This window comes from Lipophrys pholis (genome assembly GCF_963383615.2).
Source record: "Lipophrys pholis genome assembly, chromosome: 21".
Classification (NCBI taxonomy): Eukaryota; Metazoa; Chordata; class Actinopteri; order Blenniiformes; family Blenniidae; genus Lipophrys; species Lipophrys pholis.
The window spans coordinates 2,993,258-3,011,012 of record NC_137649.1 but is presented as its reverse complement, the minus strand read 5'-3'; the positions used below and the strand labels follow the sequence as shown (position 1 = coordinate 3,011,012).

General features: G+C 45.6%; 1 protein-coding gene across 2 annotated transcripts in view; it reads left to right on the top strand.

The window, feature by feature from the left end:
- epha7 (eph receptor A7) overlaps nucleotides 1-17,755 on the top strand; it is a gene marked incomplete at its 3' end in the record, with an annotated part of 117,371 nt that overhangs the window by 45,587 nt on the left and 54,029 nt on the right. Inside the window, exon 6 of one of the 2 annotated variants that reach the window (XM_080490809.1) lies at nucleotides 4,776-5,604. The exons of the other annotated variant lie outside the window; for it this stretch is intronic. Within the exon in view, the coding sequence (XP_080346935.1) occupies nucleotides 4,776-4,945 (170 nt within the window). Of the gene's footprint in view, nucleotides 1-4,775; nucleotides 5,605-17,755 lie in introns of those variants that run through there. 2 annotated transcript variants of the gene reach the window in all.

Below are 17,755 nucleotides of genomic sequence, written 5' to 3'. Positions count from 1 at the left end.
TCCGGTGTTAGTCGGAGTGTGAATTGATTGACTCTCTTCCTCGACGTGGCTCCGGACTCTGTTAATCCTCTGGTCCTTCTATCAAAATAAGAGTCTCCGGTTGCAGAAGCTGAGATCGGTGGTACCGGGTGTGTTGCTATTTCCATAGAGGAAAACTGTCGAGCTTCTACACCGGATCACTTCGGTGAGTGTTTTTACTTCAAAACACGACATCATTTCAAACCAACCCCCGAAAAGATCCGACAAACTGAGACCCTGTACGATCAGCTGCCGCTTCAGTTCTGTTCCACGGAGTCAAAACTCTCCACATGACGTAGGCCCCGTTTAAAAAACAGGGTGTTTTCATGGTGGGCCACTTGGTGGCGCTGTTGGTTGTTTTTGTACTGAAACCACACACACACAAACTACCAAGTTGAATTGTTATTATGGTGACTGTCAAAATAAAACTACTAAGTTGGATTGTTATTACAGTGACTGTCAAAATAAAAGTACCAAGTTGGACTGTTATTACGGTGAATGTCAAAATAAAACTACCAAGTTGTATTGTTATTACGGTGACTGTCAAAATAAAACTACCAAGTTGGATTGTTATTATGGTGACTGTCAAAATAAAAGTACCAAGTTGGATTGTAATTATGGTGACTGTCAAAATAAAAGTACCAAGTTGGATTGTTATTACGGTGACTGTCAAAATAAAACTACAAAGTTGGATTGTTATTATGGTGACTGTCAAAATAAAAGTACCAAGTTGGATTGTGATTACGGTGACTGTCAAAATAAAACTACAAAGTTGGATTGTTATTACGGTGACTGTCAAAATAAAAGTACCAAGTGCAGGAGAATATGGACTGGGAGTCATGACACCACGGAGGAAACATCGTTGTGACTGTCCTTACTGAGCATGTGCAGTAGAACTCCTTACTGTGGCCCTGGTGACCATGTGCAGTAGAACTCCTTACTGTGGCCCTGGTGACCATGTGCAGTAGCAGCGCTTCTGGCATCTACATTCCCCCCGTTTCCATGGCGACAGTGTGGGAGCGTTTTCATTCAGTTCCACTTCACAAACCGTTGCCGTTTCAGCGGCTCCGACCATCGTTGTCGTGTAAACGGGGCCTTGGTCTCGTAGTTCCTGAGCTTTTTTTCCTTTGACCTCTGACCTCTGATTTGAGAAAACACCCCCGTGAAGCCGAACACCGGCGGACGCACGTTCTCAAAATAAAAGTCACTGTCAGACGCTTTAAAAACTCTTCTTGACTTTCTTTGGTATGACGAAATCTGTTTCTGTCAAACCTGGCGAGAGAAAACCCTTTGGTCTAGTCTCTGACTGGACGTCCTCTAACAAGTTTGAAAAGAATGAACTGACTCTGCTTCAGTTTGTCAATAAGTGGACGACAGGTTATGACGCTTGGTGGGACGTTAGCCGCCGTTTGTCTAGTTTTGTCTTTGCCCTGCTTTCAGAAGACACTGCCTGTAGGAAAGGTGCAGTCCTCAGCACACTGACAGTCTCCTCTGTGAGGTAAATGTCACGTATGGCAGGATTCCCTGGAGCGACTGAAAGTGGCTTTCGCTCTGTGTCGTGGTCGCAGGCGATGTTTGTGACCAGTGTTGCTTGTTTCTCATCTTCTGCAGACATTAGCTCATTGTGCTGCTCACTGGACCCTCACCATGTCCGGCGCTCTCCGAGCTGGAGGGCAAATGCTTGAATGCTTTGTAATTGGAACGTCGGCGCTTCCTAAAACAATCGGGCCTTCCTGGCCGAGCATGCAGGACCACTCATTAGAGAGTGACTGCATTATTAAAGCCTTTATGGCTCATCATTCAGAATTGATTAACCTTTGCAATGGAGAGGCGCTGGAGGCCCAAAGTGCTGAAAGAACCTTAAAAAAGTAAAGCCCTCGCCTCCATGCCTCCCATATCCACCTGCTGAATGATAATCAGCGTGAACAGGGGGACTGCGGTGCACCAACGAGCGGCGTGTGAATGCAGATGGTGATCCATCTGATGAGGAATTCACACCTCCCTTAATTATACCAAAGGAAATGTCTGGAGCGGCAGAAGATGCTGAGTGCTTATTGTTCCCACAAACCTAATTACCTCTCAGCTCTGTCTTAAATGACTTTAAGTAGAGGCTGCAAGTTCCTCAGCTTGATTTCTCCGGCTCTGTCTTTGCCGTAGTTGAATGGGAATTTGTGGTGTCGGGGATTTTTCTTCCCTGCCATCTTCGCCGCCGCCGCCCTGCGCTGGAAGTTAAGAGTGTGTTTCAATCAGCACTCCATTGTGAGTCGATCGCGCCGCAGAGCCAACCTCGGAGGCCCTCCTCGCCCGAGCTCTCCTCAAGCACACTTGTAAACAAGGCCTTTTGTTCTTCCGGCACACTCGTGAGTGGGCACTGCTCATAGAATTACCATTAATATTTATTCAAGCGGCAGTTCACATCTCCGAGCCAGAAAACTCACGGCGGCGAAGGACGCGGAAATAGGATTGGGAATTGATTGTGGGAAAGGCTACAGGACGGGGTACATACTCGGCTGGAGCCGGAGCGGCGAGGCGGGGTTCAGGTGCAATCAGCCGGAGGTGTAAACAACATATTGAGTGAAAGGAAGAGCCTGTGGAAATTGATTTTAATGTTGACTGGCTGCATTAGCCGGCAGCGCAGCGCCTGTTGCCCTCCGATAGCAACTTTCACAATAGTTGAGCTGTGCTCCGACGCATTCTCCGGCTCCGACTCCACCTCGGAGCCGGAGAACAGGGGCAGTGACTCCGCGCATTATTTAAAAATCAGGTTCGTTTGCATGGAAATGTTGGAGAATGCCAAGTCATTTCCATGGGCGCCACTCCACCACGTCTGATAAGACAGACTTCACATTTTCGATTATTTGTCAACAAAGATGGCCTCGCCTGTCGGTACAAGAGTTTCTTTTGTCCTTCAGACGGTTTATTCCGACATTAGGGATAATGTGGGAGCAAAATACCTCCACTTAAAATGTGTATACAGTACTTCTCCCCCCCTGTCTTCTGCAGGGACTCGGCCAAATTAAATAGTAAAGAGTCGACATTGTTTTGGTACTTGTGACTTGTTTTTAGAAAAGAGGGCATGAGAAGGACAGATCTGATAGTAATAATAGTCATTTAACATCCCAGCCTGAGTGTTGTCAGGAGGCAGCAGCTCTCGGTTAATATAGTAAAATGATTGCTAAGAAAATATCTGCGAGGATCAAACATTTAATGTCATGTACGTGGAAACCTTTCTCCTGCCGCTTCTTCTTCGTGTCCAGAGAAGAAACTCCCAGTGCTGTTGAGTTTTTATACATTTTATAAGTCAGTGAGGGTTATTGGCTGGTAAAAATACCACCGCTGTAACCTCATGAGTGCAATGCTGTAAAAGCTCTGAAGGCTCCGCCACATAAAGTGCATCATAAAAGCATCCAGTACGCCGTCTGATTACATCTTATACGTGGACGTGTGGGCTCAGAGAGAGCACCGTGTACAACACCGTGCTAGTTCTTCCCTTCCCCAGTCTGGATCGGGGGAAACAGACGAGTGTGAATTCAGCTGGAGTCGGAGTCTTCCTCCCCAGCCTCAGTCCTTTCCCACCAAAAACTGTGAAATCTGTGACATGATGAAGATCGAGGAAGACCTGAAAAGGACAGTAACTGTACCAAAAAGACCTTCAGCCTAAACGCCGTCATTTCTAAACATCAGCTGAGACTCGATCTCCCAGTTTCAATCAGGCTCCTTTTGCTCTTGACTTATCGTTTCTGTTTATTTTTAGCCTTTCTTCACTTCATTTGTTGTGCAGCACTGTGAGAATGTGGCCTGACGTTTCAGCCCCCCCCCCAGTACAAACCTATTTAAACATTGAAGGAGAACAACAGGCTATTCCCTTCAGTGCCGGCGGAGGGGAGGGGGAGGAAAAGCTACAGAGGCAAGCAGAATGGAAGCTAAGCATTCCACTTTCATCTGAACAGCCTCTCCTGCCTGAGAAGCAAATCTCCCCGTTTAGCTCTGCGGCGGAGTGATTCGGTGTCGTTAACCATCGGCAGGTCCGATCAAAGGGATTATTTTAATATTAAATATTAATAGGTGTAAGCTGACACCCAGCCACTCGGTGGTAACCAATACTTTATTGACACTTTATCATCACTAAGTGGATATTGTCGGGTGCATTTGTGAAAGTAACACTCGGGGAACAATAAGTCCATTGATTTGTCCCTTTTTGTGTTCTAATCTGCCTTGGTGGCCCCGAACAGAGGGATTGATTGATTCGGAGGAGTCCCCCCTGACCACCGCCAGCCAGTGTCATTTTCTAGTTAAGCGGATCCTCCTTTGTAGCAGTTGTCCCCCGGTTTTACGTTACCTGGGAGCCCATTCTCCTCACCCCCTGCGACACCCCCGCATGCCCCCACGTAATTCAATGAGCGTCCGGGCAAAGCAGCGACATTCAACAGCTGCAATACAAAAAAAAAAAAAAAAAAAAAGAAGCAGCAGAAGAAGAAGAAGAAGAAGCGTCGGTGGTCTCAGAGCAGCAGCTCGGAGCACTTAACCTGTAGCTTTTCTGTAAATGCCTCCTGATTGTCTGTCACCCAATCCGTCAGCAATGAATAATTTTCATGGAAGGTGCACTTTAATTACTTTCCCATTTAAATGGCATTATCGTGGCCTATCTAGGTAATTAATCTCACCAAGTATCCTGTTTCAGCCTTTTATTGCTGGCAGACGAGCTCCCTAAATCCCCCCCCGAATCTGCCCTGCTTGAATGAGTCCTCCTTTCGCAGGAGCTGGCGTTGCCGCTGTCCCCTTCACTTGGCCGCTGGACGGTCCTTTTCTCCGGGAGCAGCCAGCTGCTCTGCTGCCCTGCTGCTCTGCTGCTCTGCTGCCTTGGACGACGAGCCGCTGGCGGCCAGAGCGGCCTCAGCCAGCACGGTGGGCCGATCAGGCACTTTGAAATGGTTTTGCGATGAAATTCTTTCAGCAAATGGGAGCTGATCCAGCGATGTTGTGTCAGATACGTCCAGTTGGTCTCTGCCAGACGTGCGTTTGGACTCGGCAGGATTCCTCCAAGTGTCTGGTTGAAGATCCTGAACATTTCACTCTCAACAACAACAACAACAACAACAACAACATGGCGGACGATCTGCTGCAGGTGTTTTATTTCTGGACTATGGAATATCTTCTTCATTTTTGTGTCTTTCTGTGTCAGAGTTACAGCACCCCCTGTAGGCCTGGGATGTGTACTACATCGTTCTGAGTGGTTTTCATGGTATTGTGTGAATGGGAAACTTTTTCAGAACAACGTGGGAGAAAACAGATCGTTTGGCCGGAGTGGACAGGACCTTTTGTCACGTAATTAACTGAAAACATTTAGTCGCTATGCTCAACGTTTTAACGTACTGACATACTTTTTAAAGGTTATTTCAATAGTCACATTCCACAGTCACATAAATAACTAATTAACATCAATATATGCATTTTATATGTCATGAATACCAAAAGACCTTTTGCTTAAAGGAGCGTATTGATATATTAGTGTAACATATTTCTCACTGTGTATAAAGTCAGATTGTTTGCTGTGATGTGAAAAGCTAATTACAACAAAAGTTCATCAACAGTGTCTGTTGTCACTCATTAAATACTGCGCGACACTTCGTCAGGTTTTAACATGGTTCTTAAATAAAAGCTGCGCTCAGTTTGAGCAGGACGGGATTTTCCCCGACTACTTGGTTAAGTTGTCTGATCAAACATTCTGTCGGTTCACGGCACATTTCAAATGAGCCGTTTGGATGGTGATACACCCAGAAACCACTGCAGCAGAGGTTTTATGTCGGAGTCATTAAAATGGGTGGGACACTTGTATGTTGCTGTAAAAGCAACATTAAAACAGAGTTAATGCTAACGTCCTCAGAACCACGTCCAACTCAAAGTTCTGTGTTGGATTACGGTTCTAAAAGGATCTTCTGTGACGCCGCGGTGTTGAGATCAAGTGGAGGTTTGGTGGATTCAGCTGATCGTTCTCCGGGTCTTCAGTGTGTCGCAGCAGCTGAGGAGCAGCTGGTTGTTCTGCTGGGAAGCAGGAAGACCAGTCATTGACAGGGGAGGAAGGCTGGCTAATAATCCAGGATATATCTGCTGGATTTGAAAGCTTCCCCCTCCAAAAGACGCCGTTTGTTATTTTGCTCATTGCGACTCCAGTTGGAGTGTTTATGAATTTCCGGCCTCACACCGTCTCTTCCTTCCTGCGGATTGCTTTTGTTTATTTCCACACAAACTGCGGCTCCAGTTCTGTTTGTTTGTGTTCATTCAGACTGCGGCGTTATTAATTGGGAACATAAGATATGATTTGGGTTGTGAGGAGCTTTGGAGACGTTGCAACATTCATCTGGGAACACGTGGAAGTTGAAACAGGGGGCGCTGCCTGGTGCCGGGCCTCGTCCTATAGGCTGCCTCGCCCCCCCAAAGCAGAGACGGCTTTAATTATTCAAGCCTCTGCAAGGCAGCAGGAACATACCCCGGCAATAAGTTGCTCTTTTTTTTCTTCTCGCAGTCAATCTGCTGTTTACCTTCCCGCAGAGGTTAGCGGCACATTTATCAGCTCATGTCTGACAACTCTCTTTTTCACTAAACACGTTGAGCGTATCGACAGTCTGTGTGATGTTACATCCGACCCTGTGTGTTTTGAGGCATCAGACTTCCTCCCCCGCGTGTGTGAATCCAGCGCCGGGCTCCGGGCCGCATGTCCAAGTGTCTTCAGGCAAGACGCGGAGCGGCTAATCCGCTCTGTCGCTGCCGATACAAAAGAGAGGAATTCCTTTTAATACGCAAAGTCGTCAAAAGTGTCAGCCAGACGCAGATAATCGTGATCCGACTATCGGCAGATCTGACAAGGACAGCAAAAATAAACTGCTCAGAGGAAAGGCAGGATTTCTTTCAGAATGCTAAAGCCGAGCAGCCCGTTCATTTCCTGCCAAATTATGGCCGGCCCTCTGTTACTGGATCTGTGGTGGAAGCGCAGCTGTTTTTAGCTCCGCTGTGTCCTGTAACGTGACTCACAGCGACTCTCGCCACCGTTTCTCTCACTTTCTATGTAAATATGCAACGGATGGCGATACACAGAAGGTCCTTTAACTTTAGAAACTTTTCAGAATTCCAACACATTGTTAGTGGCACTTTTATCAGCTTTCCTTCTTTAAAAAAAGATTAAAATAAAAATGTTTTCCCCCTTGCGTCAAGACTTTCCTGCAGTTGTTGGATTTTAATGATCCGACTGAATAAAACATGTTGATATCCATCCCATAATGACCTATAATTAACAGTAATGGAGTTTTATGGTCACAAGAATCAATTTCTTTGTTTCCAATGGATTCTCTTTGATTAGTTTATAAACCACAAATGTACTCTGTGTACTTGCCCTCAAAGTACTCAGTTAGATTTAAATACCAAAAGCTTCGTCAGCTACATTTAGGCAAAGGAAATCTACTGTTTTACATCCAAGCATCAGAGGGACAGAGGTTGTTTGATTACAAAATAACACACCAGAAGAGAATAAATGAGGTTTAAATACAAGAAAAACCCAAATGACTGTTTGTCTGTTGGATTTATTTATAGTTGTTGAGGTTTGAATATTCTCACGTCATGACTACGTACATCCATTGGTTGCTTAAAAATCTAAATGGGTGAAGTTTGGTTTAACTTTGCACATTTACATCTGTTAGAGTTCCACGCAGAACCCTGAACTCCACCAATGAGACACAAGGTAACTGAGCTCAGGAAGTAGAAGAACATAAAAATGTTTGTACGCTTCTGAATGAATATGCTTCCTTTGGGTTCAGCATGTTAGTGAAAGCTCGTCCTAACATCTCAACAGAGACGTTCATATGTGTATTTATTTTTAAATCCACACATTATTAAGCCCCTTTAGTGCGTTTAGATGATTGAGTATGTGAAACAGCGTCGAGGCTCTATATTCCAGGAGCACGTGTGGAGATACGGCGCCGGAGCACCTGAGTCGTCTCCAGGCCGCCGTCCTCCGCCGGGTGACAGATCACGAGTCTTCATGAAATTACAGACCTGAGGGGCAGCTGATGAGAAATGTCACTGTCGACCAAAATGGAACTCTAATATATTCCGTCTCAGGTTTGTTGGACACTTATTAATGTCTCTCAGTGAGCGCCACTAATTAAGGCAGTCAGTCTGCTGCAGCAGATGAAGCGTGGGACAAATAACGGTGTGACCTGAGAACAAAAGAGCTGCCGGAGAGAATACATGTTCAGCTGAGCTGTGAAGGAGTAGGAGCGTTTGTTTCGCCGCCACGCACCTTCAGAACCTTTCTTCTGTCCTCGTGCGTATTTTGTGAGACCTCGCAATGACTGGAAAACTCAACAATGAAGAATCCCATGTTACTAATGCTGCAAGCAGCCTGGAATGGGTCCTCGCTGCTGAGACTGTCAGCCGTTACATGTTTGTCGTCAGGGTCACAGTCTGATCAGAAGTGTGAAATTGGAGGCCGATCGGAGCATGCGCAGGTTATGCTGACTCCACTTCCTGCCTCCATCAGGTGGCGCTATAGCTGATGGTCATCGTCGTCTTTTGGCTGTGATGAGAGCCGCACTGTGAAGCGACGTGTAAGGTTTGAGGGCAGTCGACCACGTTCAGGCTCTTTACATTTGAATACCTTGTGCTTCCCAATCCCTTTTCTATCAACGGGTCACATTCAACACCTCGGACGAGCTCACCCCCTAACATTTGGACCTTTGGGCCAAAATTAGCCGCCATAGCTGACTTCCTGTTGAGTTTTTCCACTCCTAGAATATTTTGTGTGTCTTGGGTTCTTACATATGTGTCCTGAATTCCGTAGCTCTTCAGTGAAACGTGATGCGGGAGCTTCATTTTCTACATTTTGCAGGTGGCGCTGTTGAGCCATTTTGCCGTTCACATGTGTGTTTCCCAATAAGCATAAACGTTTTTGCCTGATCGCAGGCGTGCGATGAGTTTGGTAACTGCCTCCATGCCGAAGTGTCCTCGGGCATGGCACTGAACCCCAAACTGCCCCCATTGCAGTGACAGCTCCTTGTACGGCTGCAGCCTCCACTGGTGTGTGAATGTGTGTGTGAATGGGTGAATGTGATGAGCTATGTAAAGCTCTTTGGGGCTGTTGTCAGCTAAAAAGCGCCTTATAAGTTAGTCCGTTTACCATTTACTTAATCTTTATTCATAATTCTTGACATTTGTAAATGCGTTGGTTCTGTGGGGAGCGTTCCAATAAGGTCCTCCCACCTTGGTGCTCAGACCCGAATGATCCGCTTCAGCTCGTGGGACAAAACTCCCATTTACCAGAAGAAGCTTTAACTTGATTTCTATTGTTTGGATTCATCTTTATGGATCTTTTTCGCATTTGAAAGAATTTTGTGAGAAAGTGTACAACTGAAAAGATTTTTCTCCTCTAATGTCAGTTAGCTTAGCCTCGTTAGCATCGGTTGCTATGTTAATAGAACGACCCCAAAACCCCCATCACTCCTCTCTGTTTTGCTTTTTTGGGCTTGTTGTTTTTTTGCCTGAATTTAGTTTCTGAATGAATTTGTATTTATATCCATCACATATCTGCCGTGTATCTCATCTGTGTTTGCTTTGTGGCTTTGTAAAGTGAACATCTGTCCGGCCATCCTAAGAATACAATCCATTAGAGCCGTCGCTGAAGGCTCGGCCGACCTGTGATTGACATTTTATGGACTAAATGGCCAGTCAAGTCATTGGGAAAGTAATCGGTAATAAAAACATTTGTTACTGGCACTGCTTTGGCCATAAATCAGCAGGAAGGCAACTGTCAGCGTTGTTCTTTAATCTCAAGTCGTCTAATGGGAAAGTGAAACTTTTGTGTTTCGGAGTTGTCCCGAGTGTCGCGGAGGCTGCCGGCCGCTCGGCGGAGGAGCGCCGGCCGCTCGGCGGAGGCCTCCGGCTGTGCTCTGGAATGCAGCCGACCTCCATTTACTGCCCACCGGTGACTGTTAGGCCTCAGTAAACACCCCAACACTCTTTCCCCCTCCAGCTTTCAGCTGCATGTGCCTGCCCAGCTCTCTCTCTCTCTCTCCCTCTCTCTCTCTCTCTCTCTCTCTCCCTCTCTCTCTCTCTCTCTCTCTCTCTCTCTCACACACACACACACACACACACACACACACACACCCAGTCAGCATGCACCTGTGGCTCCCCGAGCCTCCCTTTATATGGAACACATGCTCAGGAATGTCACGGCCCCGGCTGCAAATGGCTCTCCGCTATAGAGCCGTCGGAGTGTTTCATTTCCTGCTGAAGGAGTTAAAAAGACGTCCAGGGGTAATAAAAAGCCGAGCGGGGCTGCATGCTGGAGGTGCCCAGCGGTAGAAAAGCCCCTCCACTGGACAAACACACACAAACAAACTGCCGGCGATCTGGTGACTGTGGAGCTTTGACGGCTGTGCTGTGGTGCGGGGTGTTGTCTGGTGCTGTGGAGCAGGAGAGGTCAGAATCCATTCATCACATTGGACAACAACAACAACAACAACAACTACACCGCTGGAGTCTTCGCCCTCTGGGTGTTTGGAGGAGTGAAACAGTCGACTGTGTATCCGACATAAACGGAACCACCAATCAATCTAGAAGCTGACGGGATTTTAACATTTAGAGCTCAACACTTTGGATCAGGGACTTTTTTCTCCTCAAGGATGTTTAGTCTAGATATTTTTAACGTTATTTTGAAAACCTGACCTCGAACCGATCCGAACCTTGATGAGAGTCGGCTGTTGTGAACGGTTGTGCGATCGCTGTGTGACTGCAGCAGATGAAGAGCTGGAACGCCCCGGGTTACAGAACTCCTTCAGACGTTTCCTAGATTAGACACAAAACAAGTCTCTTAATTTGAAAGGTCATAAGCAGTTTCAGACGGACTGGACTGACCAGTTAGATTTTGGTGCAATAACCTATAAATTATGACAACTTCATAGGTTTTAGAGCATGTAATCAGATTACTTTTGGTCCATTCACCCACAGAAAGCCTCTTTTTCAGGGTTAAAGACACTCGATGGCTCCAGTAATCACGGTTTGTGAATCCGCCGTCGCAGTGTGTTGAAGCTTCTTGATCGATGAGAAAGTTCTATCGTCATCATGTCGTCTTCATGTCATCATCATCACGTCGTCATCATGTCGTCTTCATGTCGTCTTCACGTCGTCATCACGTCATCATCATGTCGTCATCATGTCGTCATCATGTCGTCATCATGTCGTCATCACGTCGTCATCACGTCGTCATCATGTCGTCTTCATGTCGTCATCATGTCGTCATCATGTCGTCATCATGTCGTCTTCAAGTCGTCATCATGTCGTCTTCATGTCGTCATCATGTCGTCATCATGTCGTCATCATGTCGTCATCACGTCATCATCACGTCGTCATCATGTCGTCATCATGTCGTCATCATGTCGTCATCATGTCGTCATCACGTCATCATCACGTCGTCTTCATGTCGTCATCATGTCGTCATCATGTCGTCTTCATGTCGTCATCATGTCTTCATGTCGTCATCATGTCGTCATCACGTCGTCATCATGTCGTCATCACGTCGTCATCATGTCGTCATCACGTCGTCATCATGTCGTCATCACGTCGTCATCATGTCGTCATCACGTTGTCTTCATGTCGTCATCACGTCATCATCATGTCGTCATCATGTCGTCTTCATGTCGTCTTCATGTCGTCATCATGTCGTCATCATGTCGTCATCATGTCGTCTTCATGTCGTCATCATGTCGTCATCACGTCGTCATCATGTCGTCATCACGTCGTCATCATGTCGTCATCACGTCGTCTTCATGTCGTCATCATGTCATCATCATGTCGTCTTCATGTCGTCATCATGTCGTCTTCATGTCGTCATCATGTCGTCTTCATGTCGTCATGTCGTCATCATGTCGTCATCACGTCGTCATCACGTCGTCATCACGTCGTCATCACGTCGTCATCACGTCGTCATCATGTCGTCATCACGTCGTCTTCATGTCGCCATCATGTCGTCATCATGTCGTCATCATGTCGTCATCATGTCGTCATCATGTCGTCTTCATGTCGTCATCATGTCGTCATCATGTCGTCATCACGTCGTCATCACGTCGTCTTCATGTCGCCATCATGTCGTCATCATGTCGTCATCATGTCGTCATCATGTCGTCATCATGTCGTCATCATGTCGTCATCACGTCGTCATCATGTCGTCATCATGTCGTCATCACGTCGTCATCATGTCGTCATCATGTCGTCATCATGTCGTCATCATGTCGTCTTCATGTCGTCGTCATCATGTCGTCTTCATGTCGTCTTCATGCTCAGGATACTGAACTGCAGTAAATCCTGCTTTCCCATCAGAGCCCCGCCGCACTAATCTAAATAAAAAAATGGCGTGCTAGCCTGATATGGCGCTGGCCCGCAGCGCGGGACTGACGCTAGCCCTCGCCCGTTCTGTTCCACGTCCCTGCTTCAGCCATTTTAACAGAAGCTGTGAAAACAATCCAGCTTGACTGACGTCTTCTTGCAGGCGGGATCGGGACATTTTCTCTTCTTCTGCAGCCTTTTGACTGCACATGGCCGTATTGTGTTTGTAATAAAGCCGCTCACTCCGCCAGTGTTTACTTCTCCTTTCCGTCTGCGGCTCGCTGAAATGCTTTATGGTTGTAGAACTGGCAGAGGTCTCCGGTTGTATAATACAGTCGTGCTCTGCAGTGGCAGGAGGGTGAGTGGGTACTTTTTATGTTTTCTCCTTGGTTGTGTGAGCATTACTCACTGGTGCTTTGTGAGATGAGAAAGGGTTCGGGGGGGGGGGGGGGGGGGGGGGGCAGATTGACAGCTCGGCTTTTTTCCTCTTTCATTGTCTCATCAGCATACTGTCTCCTGCAGTGAGGAAAACTAATTATGTCTTCAACCCCCTGCCTCCCCCTCCCCCCCCCCCCCCCCCTTCCCCTTTTATTCAGATCATCACACTTGGAAATCATAATGAGTTTGTGGCAGACCACTTTGGCTTTGGAGAAAGGGGAAGAAGGGGGGGGGGGGGGGTTAAAAAGAAAATCAGAAAATTCCATTTTGCCTTTGCTCAAACAGGCCGCCGGCAATTACGGGTCACCTTTTGACCCTCCGAGCCGTCGCCTCGAATTCTTTCAGGGCCTGAGCGAAACTTTGTCTGCAGCCCCGAAACACCTGCTCCGTTCTCCTCATCTGGACTCTAAAGCCGCGCTGCACAACTCTTTCCTCTTATCGAGGTGTGTGACAGCCGTCCGCTCGGCTGCCCGCAACCGTCTGGTCACAAACAACGACCAAAAGATTGTGGCGGCTCCAGATCCGACAGGACGCCCCGTCTGGGCCGCAAAGCATCTGGGCCAGGGCGAGAGGAGCGCTGGGCTCTCCTGGACCGTCTCATACCGTCACACACTTCTGCTGGGAGAAAATAATTACACCGTCCTCCCTGTGATTTTACAGATTGTGGACAAAATGCAAGAGTTCAACTCGTTTAAAAAAAAAAGAAATTCAGCTGGAAACAGATCAGTTAGTTTGAGTAAAACAGCTTTCAGGCAGGTGGTTGTGAGAGATTTTTTAAGAAGCAGAATATCGGCTCAGCGAGCTTGGAAGCCTTTCCAGAGTTTCAGGGTTACGTCTCTGCAGTTTGTGAGTCATTTCAATGTTCATCCAGCTCTTTTCCTTAAAGAGCTTTTCTTATACTTTTGCCTCCTCAAATGCTTCTTCCCGCCTCCAGTAATTCCGTGGTGTTAATCATTTATTCAGGCTTTTTCCTCTCGTTATCTGAGATCGTCTCTCCAGAAAGAAATAACATACCAACTTTTAACAAAGGGCCGAGGATGACACCAAAAGTTCTTAATCCCAGTAAGCTGTGAAAAGCAAGTGTTGGTTTAACTTTGGGCTCAGAGGGTGTGAGGCTGTCCTCAGTGCAGTCGGTTCAGATGGACCGTCTCTCGGCTCGTCACATCTTAAGAAGAACATAATTACCGTCAAGTTAGTCCGACACTGTAATCAGGTCGGTGGTGGAACGGACCAGAGCCGCACCGATTAGTTAATCAACTGATGAGCAAACAAGTGGGAATCAAACAGTAAAATCAATGTGTTGTTGGCGGGACATTTTCCCAGCTAAATGCTGGGATCTGGTTTATCGTGCAGCAGATTGAAGTTCTGATGAAATAAAACACATCGAGTCGTTGCTTCTATCAGACAAGAAAAAGCTGGAATCATGAGGAATATTCTTCACTTTCAGCTCGAGAGCACAGGACTGTTTCCTCACCTCACTTGTACAATTCAAATGAGACTTGCTTCACTACATTACACATTTATTTCCATTCTAATCTTTCCCAGTGGCTCATTGTCCTGGTGTGAAAGCAGCAGTCACCGAATATGTTGAAGAAAGAGTTTGTTATTGATCTGTGTGCTGCGCGCTCTCATCAGAAGCATCTCTTTGTGAAGTTATAAAGGTTCTATCGTCATAATGCAGATTCTGGATGAATTTATTACATTTCAAAGCCAGGATTTATTAGCACTGGGATTTAGGGACGAGCGTATAATGAAGGTATTGCAGATATTACAAGTGGTTGTTGGACAGTTTTCATTTTCTACGTTGAAATATTTCCAGCCGGCTGACATTCCAGCCCCTCCAACAGTGAAACCTGTACGGTGGGCTGTTCCATGGACGTTTATATAATGACACAAATATGCGATTGTGAAGACAAATGAATAAAAATCGGATGAATTAATCAGATTGATTTGTCAATTTGCCAATTCCAAAGTGCTGCAATCAGCCCTGACCCAGTCAGGAGGTCCAGTGGGTTCATTTGGACGAGCTCTCAGGACACAAGCGGCCTGTTGGTTGCTTGTTTGTCCACCAGTGTTTGGCTTCACTGCCATGTTGTTCTGGGAAAATGGAAGGAAATCACAGATTCAGAACCTTTTATGATTTACTGAAAACATTACTAATAACATTAGAAAAACTAATCATATGATAAAACCAGCTTCAGGTGTTCTAACAGAAGTTAACCCTAACTAAAAACACAAGAATAAATAAAGATTATGGCTGCAAGGTTCCAGGCTGTAGAACGTTTTGGTCACGGACCCTATGTGAACTGTATCTCTTACTGTCATGAACTTTTAGGGTTTTATTTCTATTTGGACATAAATATTGTAAATCGTTTTTATGGTTTACTAAATAAATACCAAGATCACATGTTACAGTATTAGTGTATAATAGTGAAATGTGTACAATCTATATCACAGTATATTTACAAGCAGTGTTTTAGGTCTAGACGTCGGCCTTCCCACCTCGTGGGAATCGTCTTCCTTGGAGTCACACACCAGGTTGTGTCTGGAGTTCGTCTTAGAAAAATAATAAGGAAATACACCAAGGGCAAGTTTTAATCAATTCTAATAGTATTTTGAAATGTGGCTTGTGTCTGAAACATCCACCGAGGATGGTTCCCGTGTTCGAAATGTCCCAAGACTTCCGTGTCCAAAACGTCCGTGTCGGAAGCCTCCGTCCACCTGGTGTCCATGAATAATCCTCCTCACTGGTACTGAAATGCAAAAACAACCTGGAAAGCCTCGGCACTACTATTCCTCCGACACTGCATATTTATTCAACTGTTTCGGGGGGAAGTGTGAGTTCTCGTCAACGTCACAGAAACCCAGAAGCCACGTTCCACTTTGTGTCGTGGAGCGATTCTTCTGCGAGAACCGTGAGCAGATATGTATTCTCAGAAGAAAGATTAGATCTAAATGAAAGTTGGAAGAGCCAGCATCCTCTGAGACCCAGCTAATTAAATTTGCAGATTCCTCCCAAATCATCACGTCGGTGACTCCAATCGAACGCTGCCAAAAAGTGTGTCGCATGGTGTTAAAGGCAGTATAGTCTGGCAGTGCTGGGTGAGCGGTGAGACGGAGAACCGCCGCCGAGACCCCGGTGGATTCAGGAGGTTGAGCTCTTCACTGAAAACACTAGAAATAAGAGAATCACTTGTTAATGTCATGACGTTGTTCGCTGCCTCCTGGAATTAAATTACCTTGGAGGTTGGGCGAGCCGGTGTTCGGACCGACTGTTTGTTAATCTGACGTGGAACAGATAACATCCCCGACGTTCTAACTGGAAGTGAATCAAAGGGCGATAACAGCAGATGAATCCAGCGGTGGGAGCGTCTGACAGCCGCCCGAGACAAACACATACTGTAAAGAGAAAGCTGCTCACAAACTGGAAAAACTCGCAGGAGGAAGGAAAAAACTGCTGCACAGGCAGATGTGAAATTATGTTATTGAGTATTGTGATAAGGGAATGATTTACGATAAATACAGACTCTCAAAGCCATGACGTCAGCGGACTTTCAAATTCCACTTGACTTTTTGTGGTAATTTTTTCTGGATTTTTATGCTTATTTATGCAATTTGTCCACCAGTTTCAAGGTAATCTGTCTTTAAAAAAAAAATTACTGTTAGAACTAGTTAATTCTATAATTATTAGAACTAAATGGTTTAATTCTACTTTCTTTAATCTTTAAAATGCTGTCATTCTGAATTTACAGTGCGTGAATGTTGCACATCGCATGTTAACCCGATTAATCACTGGTGAATTTGTGCATTTTGTTATTGTGATAAAACCATTTATAGATAAATAGATAGATGGATGGATGGATGGATGGATGGATGGATGGATGGATGGATGGATGGATGGATGGATGGATGGATGGATGGATGGATGGATGGATGGATGGATGGATGGATGGATGGATAGATAGATAGATAGATAGATAGATAGATAGATAGATAGATAGATAGATAGATAGATAGATAGATAGATAGATAGATAGATAGATAGGTAGGTAGGTAGGTAGGTAGGTAGGTAGGTAGATGTATAGATAGATAGATAGATGGATATTTAGATAGATAGATGGATATTTAGATAGATAGAGAGATAGATAGATGGATATTTAGATAGATAGATAGATAGATAGATGGATATTTAGATAGATAGATAGATAGATAGATGGATATTTAGATAGATAGATAGATAGATAGATAGATAGATAGATAGATAGATAGATAGATAGGTAGATAGATAGATGGATATTTAGATAGATAGATAGATAGAGAGATAGATAGATAGATAGATAGATATATAGATGGATATTTAGATAGATGGATATTTAGATAGATAGATAGACAGACAGACAGACAGACAGTACTTTATGGACAAAATATAAACTAATCCTACTTTCTAACAAATTACTTTCAGGATTTTCAGTATGTAATTTTACATAAACAGAACAAACACATTTTCAAACTATTAAAAAAGTACAGCCCAAAAACACTTTTATAGGAAAAAGACGTGTGATTATACTGGCTGTGTTTTTTTTGCCACCTCAAACTCCCTTTGAATTGTGTGAACCCGTCTGGCATTTCCATCCGAATGACTGGCTAACTCCCCAATTAACTGCTGACTGTGGATCAGCAGACGTGTTAAAGCAAACACACCGGACGTGTGACACAACGAGGCAGAAGCCGCTGTCTGTCATTGTCCTCAAGGTAATTGGGTTGTGTGTGTGTGGGGGGGGGGGGGGGGGGGGGGGGGGGGGGCTTTTCCCCGGCGGCCCTCCCTCTGAGCCCGGTGGCCGTGGTCCGGCCCTTCACACTGAAATCACCAATTACAGTAATGGTGCGCCCGGAGCCGGCGCACACGGCGGCCATGATGCGACACCTT